The sequence below is a fragment of the Bufo bufo genome, chromosome 3, assembly GCF_905171765.1.
Source record: "Bufo bufo chromosome 3, aBufBuf1.1, whole genome shotgun sequence".
NCBI classification, from domain to species: domain Eukaryota; kingdom Metazoa; phylum Chordata; class Amphibia; order Anura; family Bufonidae; genus Bufo; species Bufo bufo.
In genome coordinates this window covers 598,801,889-598,816,296 of record NC_053391.1, presented here as the reverse complement: position 1 = coordinate 598,816,296, position 14,408 = coordinate 598,801,889, and the positions used below count along the sequence as shown (strand labels likewise).

Sequence of the window (14,408 nt, the reverse complement as noted above, 5' to 3'; positions counted from 1 at the left end):
TATATAGTGTTGTAAATGCTTGAGGTTCCTTTGCATGTCTTCAAGATGTTTCTTTCTTGCTTACAGGTTCTAAAGAAAAATATATGCATTAAGTAACCTTGTCTATTAGGTTGTTAGAAGGGTCATAATGGTGTCGGAAATTCCTTTACAAAAACCACATTAAAGTGTAACTGCGGTTTCAGATAAATTTTCCGATTAAAGATGTTGTCTGAAATGTTGATATTGATAGCCTATCTTTAGGATAGGTCATCAATATCAGATCGACAGGCGTCTGATTCCTGGCACCTTTGTTGATCAGCTGTTTAAATAGGCTGTAGAACTACAATGAGTGCTGTGTCCTCTTCTTAAACCATTGATGTCATGTTCATCGGTCACATGACGTATGTGCAGCTCTGTTCCATTCCAATGAACGAGGCTAAGCTGCAATACCAAGCATAGCTGCTATCAAATGGACGGCGCTGTGTTTGGTAAGCTGCAAGGAGGCAGCGTTGCTCACCGGAGCCCTGCAACCTCCTCAAATAGCTGATCGTCAGGGTTGCTCGGAGTCAGACCCCTGACAATCTGATGTCCATGACCAATGCTAAGGATAGGTCATCAATTTTTAACACCTGAAAAACCCTCTTAAACTGCCGTGTGTGTACATGAGGAATGACACTATTTCTGGCCATTATATGACTTTTATCTGACATTTTTGGCAGATTTTCCGCAATCTGTCTGTAATTGTTAATTTTTTTTTCCTGAGCTGGTGTGTGGAAACTAACTGAAATCATGTCTGCCCAGACACAGGACATGGAGAAACAGGATTCTGCTTCCTAGCTCTCTGTACAAGCCAGCAGCAGTCTAAGTGTCAGTCTCTCTGCCTTTGCTTGTCTCCATCAGCACCTCCCTTTTCCTCCTCCACCTCCCCTTTCCTTAGACTTCTATGTAATCTGCTCCTTTGGAACAGTGAACTGACAGCCAGTGAAGAGGAGACGGAGCAGGAGATCCATCTAATAAGAGAAGAAAGAAGTATCTTTCTCTGATAACAAAAAAAATCTTATATTTGACTGGTAGAAAATATTGTCTAAAGAAAAGTGAGGATTGGTATGGAGAATATGTTCTGTGACTGGTTCTACATTCTTAGTTGGGCACTATGGAGACGTTGAACTTACGCTGTTGATCCAGGAGATGTAAGCAGACACTCTGGTGAAAACTGTGGGTTTCAGGTAAGCATTGCATCCAAGGGAAGACACAAAGCTGGTCACACCATGGACTTGGTAGGCACCATTGACAGCGCAGTTCAGAGGTCCACCAGAATCTCCCTATAACAGATAATACATAATAATATTAACATAGCAATAATAAATTCAGTAAATGTCATCCAGATTACCACCAGCCCACACCATGTTGGTCTTAACAGTGCTGTAAATCTCCAATTTAGTAAATGTGCCCAGACATCTAGCCTTTAAATTATATTTCTGCTTTACATTCTTTGTATTATGCAGATCAAATCATATTTTACATTCTTTATAACCCCTTTATAGCTAAAAATAATATAGACAACTACAAAATAATTGAGAAAGCTCGTTGGAAGAACGAGTGAAACGTTTTCAAGAAATCTACAGTAAGTCCAGTTGCCTTGATTTATTCTTTACAGATATACAAAAAAATGAGAAAATGTCCAGACTTACATTGCACCCAGCTTGTGCTCCGTTACCACCAGCACACACCATGGTGGTCTTCACAGTGCTGCCCCAGTAAGAGCTGGTGGAGCAGGTGGCGTGGGCAACAACGGGCAGAGGGGCCTGCTGGAGGATGGATGGCAGAGAGCCACCAGCTGCAATGAAAGAGTCATCATTTTTAGCTTTCTTTGACATTTTCAGAGCGTGCCTTAACAACATTATGCTTTGAAAATCATATTCAGTTTACCAATTCCAGCTGTAGAGCAGTTATAGGAGTAACTTTCTGTTCATGAAAATGGTAAATTATATATATATATATCGTATTTTTTGCCCTATAAGACGCACCTAGGTTTTTGAGGAGGAAAAAAAATATAATAAAAAATGTAACCAAAAGGTGTGCTTTTGCTGGGTTTTGAATGATTGTCTGTGGGTGACACTTGTATGGGGGATCTGTGGATGACACTGTTATGGGGATCTGTGGATTACACTGTTATGGGGGGAATCTGTGGATGACACTGTTATGGCGGAGATCTGTGGATGACACATATAGCAACTTATGCTATAGTGTCATCCACAGATCCCCCCCATAGCAGTGTCCCTGTGTAAATAGTGACCCCAATACAGGGGGTGGAGGCCAGCAACTGGTGTTGAAATCGAGGCGGGGCCTGGTGCAGTCACTGTACTCTATTACACCGGACCCCGCTCACACCAGTATTCATATGTAAAGTGTGGCCAATCCATATGTATAGAGTAGGCAAGGTAGCGAATTCCACTACTCATATAAAACTCCCGTACTAGCAGACACTGCAGGCTGGCCGGTCACTCACTTCCTCACGCGCATGCTCCTCCCACTTTATTAATGAAGCAGGCAGAGTATGCACCATGACGAAGTGAGTGACCGGCCAGTCTGCAGTGCCTGCTAGTACAGGAGTTTCATAGTGAGTAGTGGATTGCGCTACCTTGCCTACACTTTACATATGGATTGGCCACACTTTATATATGAATACTGGTGTGAGCGGGGCCCGGTGTAATAGAGTACAGTGACTGCATCAGGCCCCGCCGCGAGTTGCCAGCCTCCAGACCCTCCTCCCTCCCTTTTGGGGGAAAAAAGTACGGGTATATATATATAGTGGGAAATCGCTCTGGTAGACAGGATAAGTATAGAGGCACCAACCAGTTCCTAAATCAAACAGTTCAGAATTGTTCACAATCTTGGTAAGTTCATAGACATAAAGTCACATTCAACACAAAAAGTCACCTTGTGGTTTTGCTGTTAGTTCACACCCTGCTGGCAGTTCTGCCTCAAAGAGTCCATGAACAGACTTTAGGCAGCCTGCTTCCCCTCACACTGGTCTCATCCCTCCAAGCCCGGCACAAGCCTCAGCTCCTAATACAGAGATCCTTTCTGCTGATATCTTTTAAAGGCAGCTAGGTGTTGCCAAGACATGAGATACAGTCCGGTGTTTGACCCCACCTGGCCGCTGATCAGTCCAGCAGCACACACTGGGAGGAAAATACCAGCCTCCCCATACAACTCCCTTTCCTGTGTCACTATATATATATATTTATTTCAGACATACTGGTTTCATAGCTCAAGTTCAAGAACTTTGCCTAAATTAGAACTTACTGCTAGTTCTTCCCCATCCTGAAATGGTGCAGGCATGGTTGTTGGCAAGAATGGCACCATCGGCTGGCAGGGTGGCCAGTTTCACGTAGCTGTTTATAGTTGCACTGGATGCCAGATGAAGGACGGCAATATCATAACTGAAAAAGAAAACATTATAAGGGTAAGAATTTGCAGTAAATCTGCCATACTTGGTTGAATGTTGATCCAGACTGATCGTTATAAGAAGATTGGAAGGTATTATTTTCCCTTTTAGGCAGACTCGTTCATACTGTATAGGAATTATTGCCCTCTTTTACAAGGGTAAAGTACAATTTTCTTTGTTTCCAGCTTTTTTTTTTCCAGTACAGATGTCCACTCCCGTGATTGACATTTATGACGTATGTCTTTATCCACCATCAACATCAACTATGTAATAATTATACATCAGATCTGATCTGCAAATTATAAACTGAACGTATATTTTCTATGCGTCCTTCATTTCTTTTGATTGCAATGAATTCTCTCCAGCTCCTAGTTTCATCAGATACATACCCAGCAGCCACATTGTTGGTGTTCCAGCCTGCATTGATACGAATTGCTGACACTGAGATAACCTGTTCGGTGCCATCATTCAGGCTCAGGTTGTGCTCTCCCAAGACCACACGGTAGGTGTTGGCTCTGATTTAGAGAGATGAATAAGTAGAATGATAGAAGTTACTAAATGGAGGCATGCAATGGTTATAAATACAGGTGATAGAACCAGACTTTTTATAAAGTAGTAGCAGCAGTTAGAATCAGAGACAAATTTATCATATAGACCAGGGGTAGGCAACCTCCGGCACTCCAGATGTTGTGAAACTACAACTCCCAGCATGCATACTTCCTCTGCTCTTCCCAGAACTCTCACAGAAATGAATGGAGCATGCTGGGAATTGTAGTTTCGCAACAGCTGGAGTGCCGAAGGTTGCTGACCCCTGATATAGACTATAGATATATGTCAACAAAAAGTAATGCCTATAATGCAAACCAGAATATTGTTGATTAAATATTACCTGTCCACACAGTGAGCAGCGGTCAGCACACGGTTAGCACGGATCAGAGAGCCTCCACAAGTGTGGTACCAGCTGGAGCCTGAGAGATACTGGAGGGATACCTACAAGATGAAACACATTGGGACAGTTTTTCAGAAATGTCATGAATCAGTTCTATATGTATTCAAACACAAGGTCCAACTGTAACCCTTTTTGTAAGAAACAACTGTCATTAGATGTTGATCAATATGTTGTACAATTCAGTTAACAGCCCTTACTCCCACAGCACTCCTGGAAGGCCTGGACTAGCAATCTGCAAGGCAGGGCAGATTCCCAGTGAGCCGCTCTAGAAGGTCCCAAAGTGGGCCGCTTGGTCTACACTTCTTCAGTTTGACCTCCTGCTGTTAAATTGTATAATAAATGCACTGTGGCGGATCCCTGGCTGCGCAAGGCCATGTTCCCAACTCTTGTCCTGGATGCGAACGCTGGCTAAGCCAGTGGAGTTTAGTACAGAGCTCATTGCTGTCTCCTCCTCCCTTTTCCTCTGTGCACTTGCAATCATGGTGCCAGGGTCAGAATCGCTCACTGGAGGATCCTCTGGTGGTCCTCCCTGCTAATAAATGGTGGTCCTTGCTGGCAAACACTACGGTTGGTTAGTCTCTCTGCAGACTAACCAATCGGAGCGCTTTAGTGTAAAAAATGCTGGTTTCAGGCTGTGATCTCCACATGACTGCCACTGTGCCCCCATTCAAATAATGACCCCCAGTGCACCTAGTAATTTAATTGCCCCCATAATCCCCCCAGATTCCCCCATTTCCCCCGCCAGCTGGCCTCAGTGTGATGACAGCGGCTCAGGAATGGAGCCGTTTAACCCCATAGATGCCGCGGTCAGTAGCCGTCCGCAGATTCCATGAGGTTCAGAAGGAGGGAGCTCCCTCTCTTTTCCATTGGCCCGCAGATGCTGCGACGGCAGCGGCCTGATGGTTGCCATGGCAACCGGACGCCTTACAAAGGCATCCAAGCTGCCATGTACGCTGAGGGTCTGATCAGCCTTAGTGTAATTGCAGCACTGACTAGATCACTATTGCAATGCACTGTATATCCATCAGACCCACTTGATCTTCCAGATCCAAATGGGTCTTGATAAATAAAAACAAAGTGTAAAAAAAGTAAAAAAAAGTAAAAAATAAAAATGTAAATAAAAATAAAAATTGTCTTTTCTAATATCCGTTCATTTACATCATTAAAGAAATTAAATAAATAAAAAAACGACACATAATTGGTATCGTCACGTCCATAACGACCTGTTCTATAAAAGTATCATGCTACTAATCCCGCGCGATGAACGTTGTAAAAACTAATGTAGAAAACAATGATGAAATTGCTGTTTTTGTCACCTCACCTCCACAAAAAAATAAACAAGTGAAATGTTATAAAAAGTGATCAAAAAGATTTATGTACCCCAACATGATACCAATAAAAACAACAGCCCATCCCACAAAAAACAAGCACCCACAAAGCTACTGTACGTTGTTAAAAAAAATAAAAAATGCAATTGATGTTAGTACGGTATGGTGATGCAAAATATCATTTATTTTAAACACAAAAAAGATTTTATGCTAAAATAAAGTAATAAACCATAAAAAAACTATATAAATTTGGTATCGCCATAACCGTATCAACCCACAGAATAAAATTATTATATCATAATTACCGTAAGAGGAACCCCATAAAAAATAAAAATAAAAAACACTGGCACAATTGCCATTTTTACCCAATTCACCTCCACAAAATGTTTTATAAAAAGTGATCAAAAAGACTTATATATCCCAAAATCATACCAATAAAAATGACAGCCCGTCCCGCAAAAAACAAGCCCCAACACAGCTACAATTGTGAAAAAATAAAATTGTTATGGCCCCTAAAAACATTTTCAGCTAATTACATATTAGAAAATCCCGATGCCGATCCTTCCCTTCTGAATGCTGCCGTGTCCCCAAACAGCCGTATTCAGGAAAAAATGCATTGTGGGGTGAATTTTCTCCTGTTAGCCCTTGTGAAACTAAAAAATTTTGGGCTAAAGCAACATTATATTGGAAATAAAGGTTAATCATTAATTTTCACAGCCATGTGTTTCTAAATTCTAATAAACACTTCACCACTAGATTTATTCCTTGAGAGATGTAGTTTCCAAAATGGGGTACATTTTGGGGGTTTTCTTTCTAGGGGTACCTCAGGGTCTCTTCAAATGTGACATGGCACCTGAAAACCATTCCAGCAAAATCTGCCCTTCGTTAACAATATGGCACTGTGTGCAGTGTGCCCATACAGCAGTTTACAACCACAAGTGGGGTGTTTCTGTAAACTGCAGAATCAGGGTAATAAATATTGAGGTTTGTTTGGCTGTAACCATTACTGTGTAAGAGGAAAAATTTTTAAATTTCCCCTCCATTTTGCTTTAAAGAGGACCTTTCACCTTGAAAAACATTGTGAACTAAGTATGCTGCCATGGAGAGCGGCGCCCGGGGATCTCACTGCACTTACTATTATCCCCGGGCGCCGCTCCGTTCTCCCGTTATCCCCTCCGGTATCTTTACTCACTAAGTTATAGTAGGCGGTGTCTGCCCTTGTCCTGTGGGCATCTCCTTCTCCTAGGCTGTAGCGCTGGCCAATCACAGCGCACAGCTCACAGCCTGGGAGAAAAAAAACTCCCAGGCTGTGAGCTGTGCGCTGCGATTGGCCAGCGCTGCAGCCTAGGAGAAGGAGACGCCCCCAGGACAAGGGAAGACACCGCCTACTATAACTTAGTGAGTAAAGATACCGGAGGGGATAACGGGAGAACGTAGCGGCGCCCAGGGATAATAGTAAGTGCAGTGAGATGCCCGGGCGCCGCTCTCCATGGCAGCATACTTAGTTCACAATGTTTTTCAAGGTAAAAGGTCCTCTTTAATTCTTGTGGAACACATAACAGGTTAACAAAGTTTGTAAAATCAGTTTTGAATAACTTGAAGGGTGCAGTTTATAAAATGGGGTCATTTAGGGGTGGTTTCTACTATGCAAGTCTCACAAAGCGACTCCATAACTGAACTGGTCCTTAAAAATGGGTTTTGCCAATTTTCTTAAAATTCTTCAAATTTGCTAAACTTCTAACTTCCTGAAAAAATAAAAAGACATTTACAAAATGATGCCAACATAAAGTATACATATGGAAAATGCAAAGTAATAACTATTTTATGAAGTATCACTATCTTTCTTTAAAACGGGAAAATTCTAATTTTAAAAAATAGCAAATTTTTTAAATTTTCAGCAAATTTTGTTTTTGTATGACTCAAATTCACCACTAACATGAAGTATGATGTGTCACGAGAAAAAAATCTCAGAATGGCTTGGATAAGTAAAAGCTTTCCAAAGTTATTACCTTATAAACTGACACGTCAGATTTGTAAAATGAGGCTCTGGCATTTTGTCCAAACTGGCTGTCGCTTGAACGAATTATAGGGGCAGGGCGCTGTAGATGACACTATTAAGGGAGCGGAGTGCTGTGGAGGTCACAGTTAAGGGGGCAGGTATGGTGGCCATTCAGGGTGGACTTTAAAACCCTGCTCCCAGGTCCCACTAGGCCCCTCCCACTCCTTAGCAGACAGGGATTAAAAAAAATGAAGGTAAAAAAAATCTACTTCTGTCAACTGCAGGGGTGGGAGGGAGGGTGACTTTCTCCCTGCAGCTCACGCTCAGACAGTACAGTGCTGCTGTCTGAGAGTGAGCTGTTCAAAAGGACATCCCTGCAACGGACATAGGACAGGGAGTCTGAAATTCGGACTGTCTGGCCCAAAACCGGACCTCTGGGCACCCTAGTAGCAGGCTGCTGTGGAGGTCACAGTTAAGGGGACGGTCAGCTATGGAGGTCAGTGTTAAGGGGCAGATTGATGTAGAGGTCACTGTTAAAGGGACAGGGTGTTGTGGAAATCACTGTTAAGGAGATGGGGTACTGTGGAGATCACTAATAAAGGGGCGGCCGCCGTGGAGGTCACTGTTAAGCGGATGGGATGCTGTGGAGGTCACTGTTAAAGAGGCGGGCATTATGGAGGTCCCTGTTAAGGGGGAGGGAAAGGTGGGGGTCAGTGTTAAGGGGCAGGGTGCTGTATAGGTCACTGTTAAGGGGGTGTGGTGTTGTGGAGGTCACATTTTAAGGGAATGGAGCTCTGTGAAGGTCACTGTTAAGGGGGCGGGGTACTGTGGAGGTCACTAATAAAAGGGCAGCCGCTCTGGAGGTCACTGTTAAAGGGGAGGCGCTGTGGATGTTACTGTTAAGGGGGCGGGGTACTGTAGATGTCACTGTTATAGTGGATACTGTCGATATCTTTTAACGACACACACAAACATTAAATTAAATAGATGAAATATACCCGTGGAAAGGCGGGTTCTTCTGTTAATAAATACACTGAACAAAAATATAAACACAACACTTTTGGTTTTGCTCCCATTTTGTATGAGCTGAACTCAAAGATCTGAAACATTTTCTATATACACAAAAGACCCATTACTCTCAAATATTGTTCACAAATCTGTCTAAATCTGTGTTAGTGAGCACTTCTCCTCTGCTGAGATAATCCATCCCACCTCAGGTGTGGCATATCAAGGTGCTGATTAGTATTTACATGTAGCTTTACAGTGGGCCGCTAGAATGAATTTTACTGGAGGGCCCTAGGCACCCCAGTCCGACTCTGCTAAAGGGTCTGAGGGCCCTTCCAGCATGGGTCTTTGGGATCTGCCAAGACAAATGGTAGGGAAGACATGATATCTCAGTAATAAACTGCTGCTTATTACTTAAAGGGGTTTTCCCAACTAAACATTTGTAGCATATCAGTAGGATATGCAAATGTTAGATAGATGCAGGCCCCACCTCTGGAACCTGCTCCTACAGTATCTTGATAACAGGCAGTGGCGTACTAAGGGGGGGGGGGGCGGCCCGCCCCGAGTGCCACTCACAAGGGGGGTGCCAGCCGCGAGGATAAAAAAATAAAATAAAAAATGTGGCGAGTGGGCCAGGCGTGGCGCTGTGATAGGGGCAGGGCTCCAGATGGTCTCTCCCTCCCCCTGTGCTGCTGCCGCCGCGGCCAATGAGAAGAGGGACAGGGCCGGGGGAGGGGCTGTGGCCACTGCGCCACCAATGAAGATAACTGACCTGTTAATACAAATGCAGGAGGCACCCGACCTCTATGACATTTGTATTAACAGGTCAGTTATCTTCATTAACATTGAGTGCGGCCCCCCCCCCAGTATAATAAACATTGAGTGCGGCCCCCCCAGTATAATAAACATTGAGTGCGGCCCCCCCCAGTATAATAAACATTGAGTGCGCCCCCCCTCCAGTATAATAAACATTGAGTGCGCCCCCCCCCCAGTATAATAAACATTGGTGGGCAGTGGGCAGTGCCAATGAGGGTTAAAAAATAAAAAATTAACTCACCTCCTCCAATTGATCGCGTAGCTGCTGCCGGTCTCCTTGTAATTTCTTCAGGACCTGTGGTGACGTCACTGAGCTCCAGCCTCTATCACATGGTCCATTACCATGGTGATGGATCATGTGATGTATCATGTGATGAGCTCAGTGACATCACCACAGGTCCTGAAGAAAGTACATGAGACCGGCTGCTACGCGATCAATTGGAGGTGGTGAGTTAATTTTTATTTATTTTTTTAACCCTCATTGGCACTGCCCACCAATGTTTATTATGTTGGGGGGGGGGCGCACTGTGCCACCAATGTTTATTATACTGGGGTGTTGGGCACCACCAATGTTTATATGTTTATTATGCTAGGGAGGGGGGGCGCACTGCCCACCAATGTTTATTATGTTGGGGGGGGCGCACTGCGCCACCAATGTTTATTATACTAGGGTGTTGGGGGGGCGCACTGCACCACCAATGTTTATTATACTAGGGTGTTGGGGGGGGCGCACTGCACCACCAATGTTTATATGTTTATTATACTAGGGAGGGGGGGCGCACTGCGCCACCAATGTTTATTATGTTGGGGGGGGGGCGCACTGCGCCACCAATGTTTATTATACTGGGGTTTAAGGGGGTGCAGGTTTTTATTTTATTAAGGAAGGGTTAAGGGGTCTATTAAGGGGTGGTTAATGGGTTTTATTAAGGGGGGTTAATGGGTTTATTTCGTTAAGGGGGTGTGCAGAGGTTTATTTTATTAAGGGGTTTTATTTTTATTTATAAATATTATTATTGAAAACATTGAAAAAAGTTTGTGCATGTTTTCTTAACTTTCTGGGGGGGGGGGGGTGCCAAACAAAGGGTTCGCCCCGGGTGCCAAATGCTCTAGGTACGCCCCTGATAACAGGACCATTGAAGTGAAGGAGAGCACACAGTGTGCTTTGTGTTCTCTCCATTCACTGCTATGAGGTTTTTGAAAATACAATAGGTGAGCTTGTGCGGCTGTTTTCGAAGGCAGTCTATGGGACTGCCGGAAATAGCGGTGCCATCACTCGGGTCTTTTTGGAACTCTCATAGAAATGAATGGAGGGTGACCAGACATGCAAGGCTGCTCACCCTTCACTTCAGAGGTGGTACCTATCTCACATTTGAGCCATATCCTAGCATTATGCCACAAATGTTTAGATGGGAATACTTTAATTATGCAAAATGCCATATTGTAAGTGTATTGTCTTGCAGGGGCTAATGGTGGTGGTCTGACACCTAAAAACAGCTTCAGGAAACTGCCCTTAAAGAGTTATTCTGGTAATGTCAATTATCACCTATCCACTATATGCTAACTGCTAGATTCATGGGGGTCTCATGTCCGCAGTTTATACTTGACTGGCAGTTCCAGTTTGATTGGAATGACAGCATGTATGTTCCACCATTGCTCCATTCAAATAGGGGAAAAGACACCCCTATTCTGGCAGTCAATGGTGGCCCAGTGGTCAGACACCTACTAAGTTACAAGTTATCACCTATCCAGTAGATAGGTGATAATTATTTCTTACTGCCAGGGGCGTAGCTATAGAGGGTGCAGAGGTAGCAGTCGCTACCGGGCCCAGGAGACTGAGGGGCCCAAAGACCCTTGTGCCGCATAAGAAGACACCGGTATTATAAAAAGTACATACTGGTTCAGCAGTTACACCCCCTGGCTGGAGGGAAGGGTTTAGGTCAAGAATTTGGCATTGGGGAGGTGCCGTTTCAATTTTTGCCTGAGGCAGCATGAAGGCTATGTTTTTCCATGCCCCTGGCCACAAAGCACTGAGGGAAGGGGGGCCCAAGCTGAACTCTTGCACCAGGGCCCATGAACCTTCAGCTACGCCCTTGCTTACTGGCATACCTTTTTAAAGGTACACCCCAGGGGAATCGATGTCTGCTGTTCTTGTAAACTACTATTGGTTTGAGCTCATTTAATCCGTTATGTACTTTACAACAATAATTTCGGTTTTACCTCATGCATTAGCAATATTATACCCTTAAAAACTGTAACATCACTTACCTGCCATGGCCAGGCATTTTTGGCTGAATTTGTTCCTCCTACAACACGTGCATTGTCTTCAATGTAGCGAAGCTTATCATTGCATTGCCCTTGAGGTAGAGTTAAAAACAAAAATGATTTACAAATGTTACCTTTTTTTCAGTATATTTGCCATAAAATAAACTTAGTAAACATGGCCATATTGTACTTCCCTTTTTAGCAGTGTGAATGGGATAAAGCTATAAACACCAACGATTATAAAGCTATGGCATATTTTAGCTGTGTGCTACCACTTTTTGAGATGATAATAATCCCTTTTAACGAAACTGATGATAATAAAATGATGTTTTATATTATGTGTTGAAGGCTAAAATGAGTAAAATCATTTTTTTTGTCTTTAAACCACTGATTGCATAACAACAATAACATAAGATACTGTACTTTAAATATCATTGGTATAATTGTACTTTAAATATCATTAAATATCACTGAGGCTACTGAGTACAGCTGAGGAGTGCAGTATATTAAAGGGGATACTTTACAGCAAAATTAAAAAGGTATTTTCTTTTTTCTTACCTCCAAGGACAAATGCAGCAAGTAAAAGGAATATGAACATCTTGGATGAAATGTAGTTTGGCGTGGAGTTACAGTGATTCTGCACTCCCTTTTATATTGCATATAGCTAGAAGCTTTATGTGGTGGGAAGGTTCTCAGATGTTATATTACCAATATTTACTATATGTTTATCTGGCAATGTATTTTCATCAAGGATACTTGGAATAATGAGTAAGCAGTGATCATTAAACACAAGTAAAAATAAACTAATGGAAAATGAAAAAAAAAAAAACACTTGGAAGACTTAAAGGAAGGTGTTTTTTTTAATATAAGCAGTTTTAAATTGAGTTAACATATACAGTACAGACCAAAAGTTTGGACACACCTTCTCATTCAAAGAGTTTTCTTTATTTTCATGACTATGAAAATTGTAGATTCACACTGAAGGCATCAAAACTAGGAATTAACACATGTGGAATTATATACACTGCTCAAAAAAATAAAGGGAACACTTAAACAACACAATGTAACTCCAAGTCAATCACACTTCTGTGAAATCAAACTGTCCACTTAGGAAGCAACACTGAGTGACAATCAATTTCACATGCTGTTGTGCAAATGGGATAGACGACAGGTGGAAATTATAGGCAATTAGCAAGACACCCCAAATAAAGGAATGGTTCTGCAGGTGGTGACCACAGATCACTTCTCAGTTCCTATGCTTCCTGGCTGATGTTTTGGTCACTTTTGAATGCTGGCGGTGCTTTCACTCTAGTGGTAGCATGAGACGGAGTCTACAACCCACACAAGTGGCTCAGGTAGTGCAGCTTATCCAGGATGGCACATCAATGCGAGCTGTGGCAAGAAGGTTTGCTGTGTCTGTCAGCGTAGTGTCCAGAGCATGGAGGCGCTACCAGGAGACAGGCCAGTACATCAGGAGACGTGGAGGAGGCCGTAGGAGGGCAACAACCCAGCAGCAGGACCGCTACCTCCGCCTTTGTGCAAGGAGGAACAGGAGGAGCACTGCCAGAGCCCGGCAAAATGACCTCCAGCAGGCCACAAATGTGCAAGTGTCTGCTCAAACGGTCAGAAACAGACTCCATGAGGGCCCGACGTCCACAGGTGGGGGTTGTGCTTGCAGCCCAACACCCTGCAGGACGTTTGGCATTTGCCAGAGAACACCAAGATTGGCAAATTCGCCACTGGCGCCCTGTGCTCTTCACAGATGAAAGCAGGTTCACACTGAGCACGTGACAGACGTGACAGAGTCTGGAGACGCGTGGAGAACGTTCTGCTGCCTGCAACATCCTCCAGCATGACCGGTTTGGCATTGGGTCAGTAATGGTGTGGGGTGGCATTTCTTTGGAGGGCCGCACAGCCCTCCATGTGCTCGCCAGATGTAGCCTGACTGCCATTAGGTACCGAGATGAGATCCTCAGACCCCTTGTGAGACCATATACTGGTGCGGTTGGCCCTGGGTTCCTCCTAATGCAAGACAATGCTAGACTTCATGTGGCTGGAGTGTGTCAGCAGTTCCTGCAAGACGAAGGCATTGATGCTATGGACTGGCCCGCCCGTTCCCCAGACCTGAATCCAATTGAGCACATCTGGGACATCATGTCTCGCTCTATCCACCAACGTCACGTTGCACCACAGACTGTCCAGGAGTTGGCAGATGCTTTAGTCCAGGTCTGGGAGGAGATCCCTCAGGAGACCGTCCGCCACCTCATCATGAGCATGCACAGGCGTTGTAGGGAGGTCATACAGGCACGTGGAGGCCACACACACTACTGAGCCTCATTTTGACTTGTTTTAAGGACATTACATCAAAGTTGGATCAGCCTGTAGTGTGTTTTTCCACATTAATTTTGAGTGTGACTCCAAATCTAGACCTCCATGGGTTGAAAAATTTGATTTCCATTTTTTAATTTTTGTGTAATTTTGTTGTTAGCACATTCAACTATGTAAAGAACAAAGTATTTCAGAAGAATATTTAATTAACTCAGATCTAGGATGTGTTATTTTTGTGTTCCCTTTATTTTTTTGAGCAGTGTACATAACAAACAAGTGTGAAACAACTGA

At 43.6% G+C, this 14,408-nt stretch overlaps 1 protein-coding gene across 1 annotated transcript; it reads right to left on the bottom strand.

Moving 5' to 3' along the window:
- Nucleotides 1–1,130: 1,130 nt before the first annotated feature.
- On the bottom strand, nucleotides 1,131–12,387 carry LOC120993948 (elastase-1-like). The gene is made up of 7 exons (XM_040422409.1): nucleotides 12,348–12,387; nucleotides 11,793–11,881; nucleotides 4,320–4,420; nucleotides 3,820–3,945; nucleotides 3,289–3,425; nucleotides 1,671–1,816; nucleotides 1,131–1,301 (listed from the first exon to the last, which is right to left on the bottom strand). The coding sequence occupies exons 1-7, from the start codon at nucleotides 12,385–12,387 to the stop codon at nucleotides 1,131–1,133; spliced, it is 810 nt and encodes a 269-aa protein (XP_040278343.1).
- Between the last annotated feature and the right edge of the window lie 2,021 nt (nucleotides 12,388–14,408).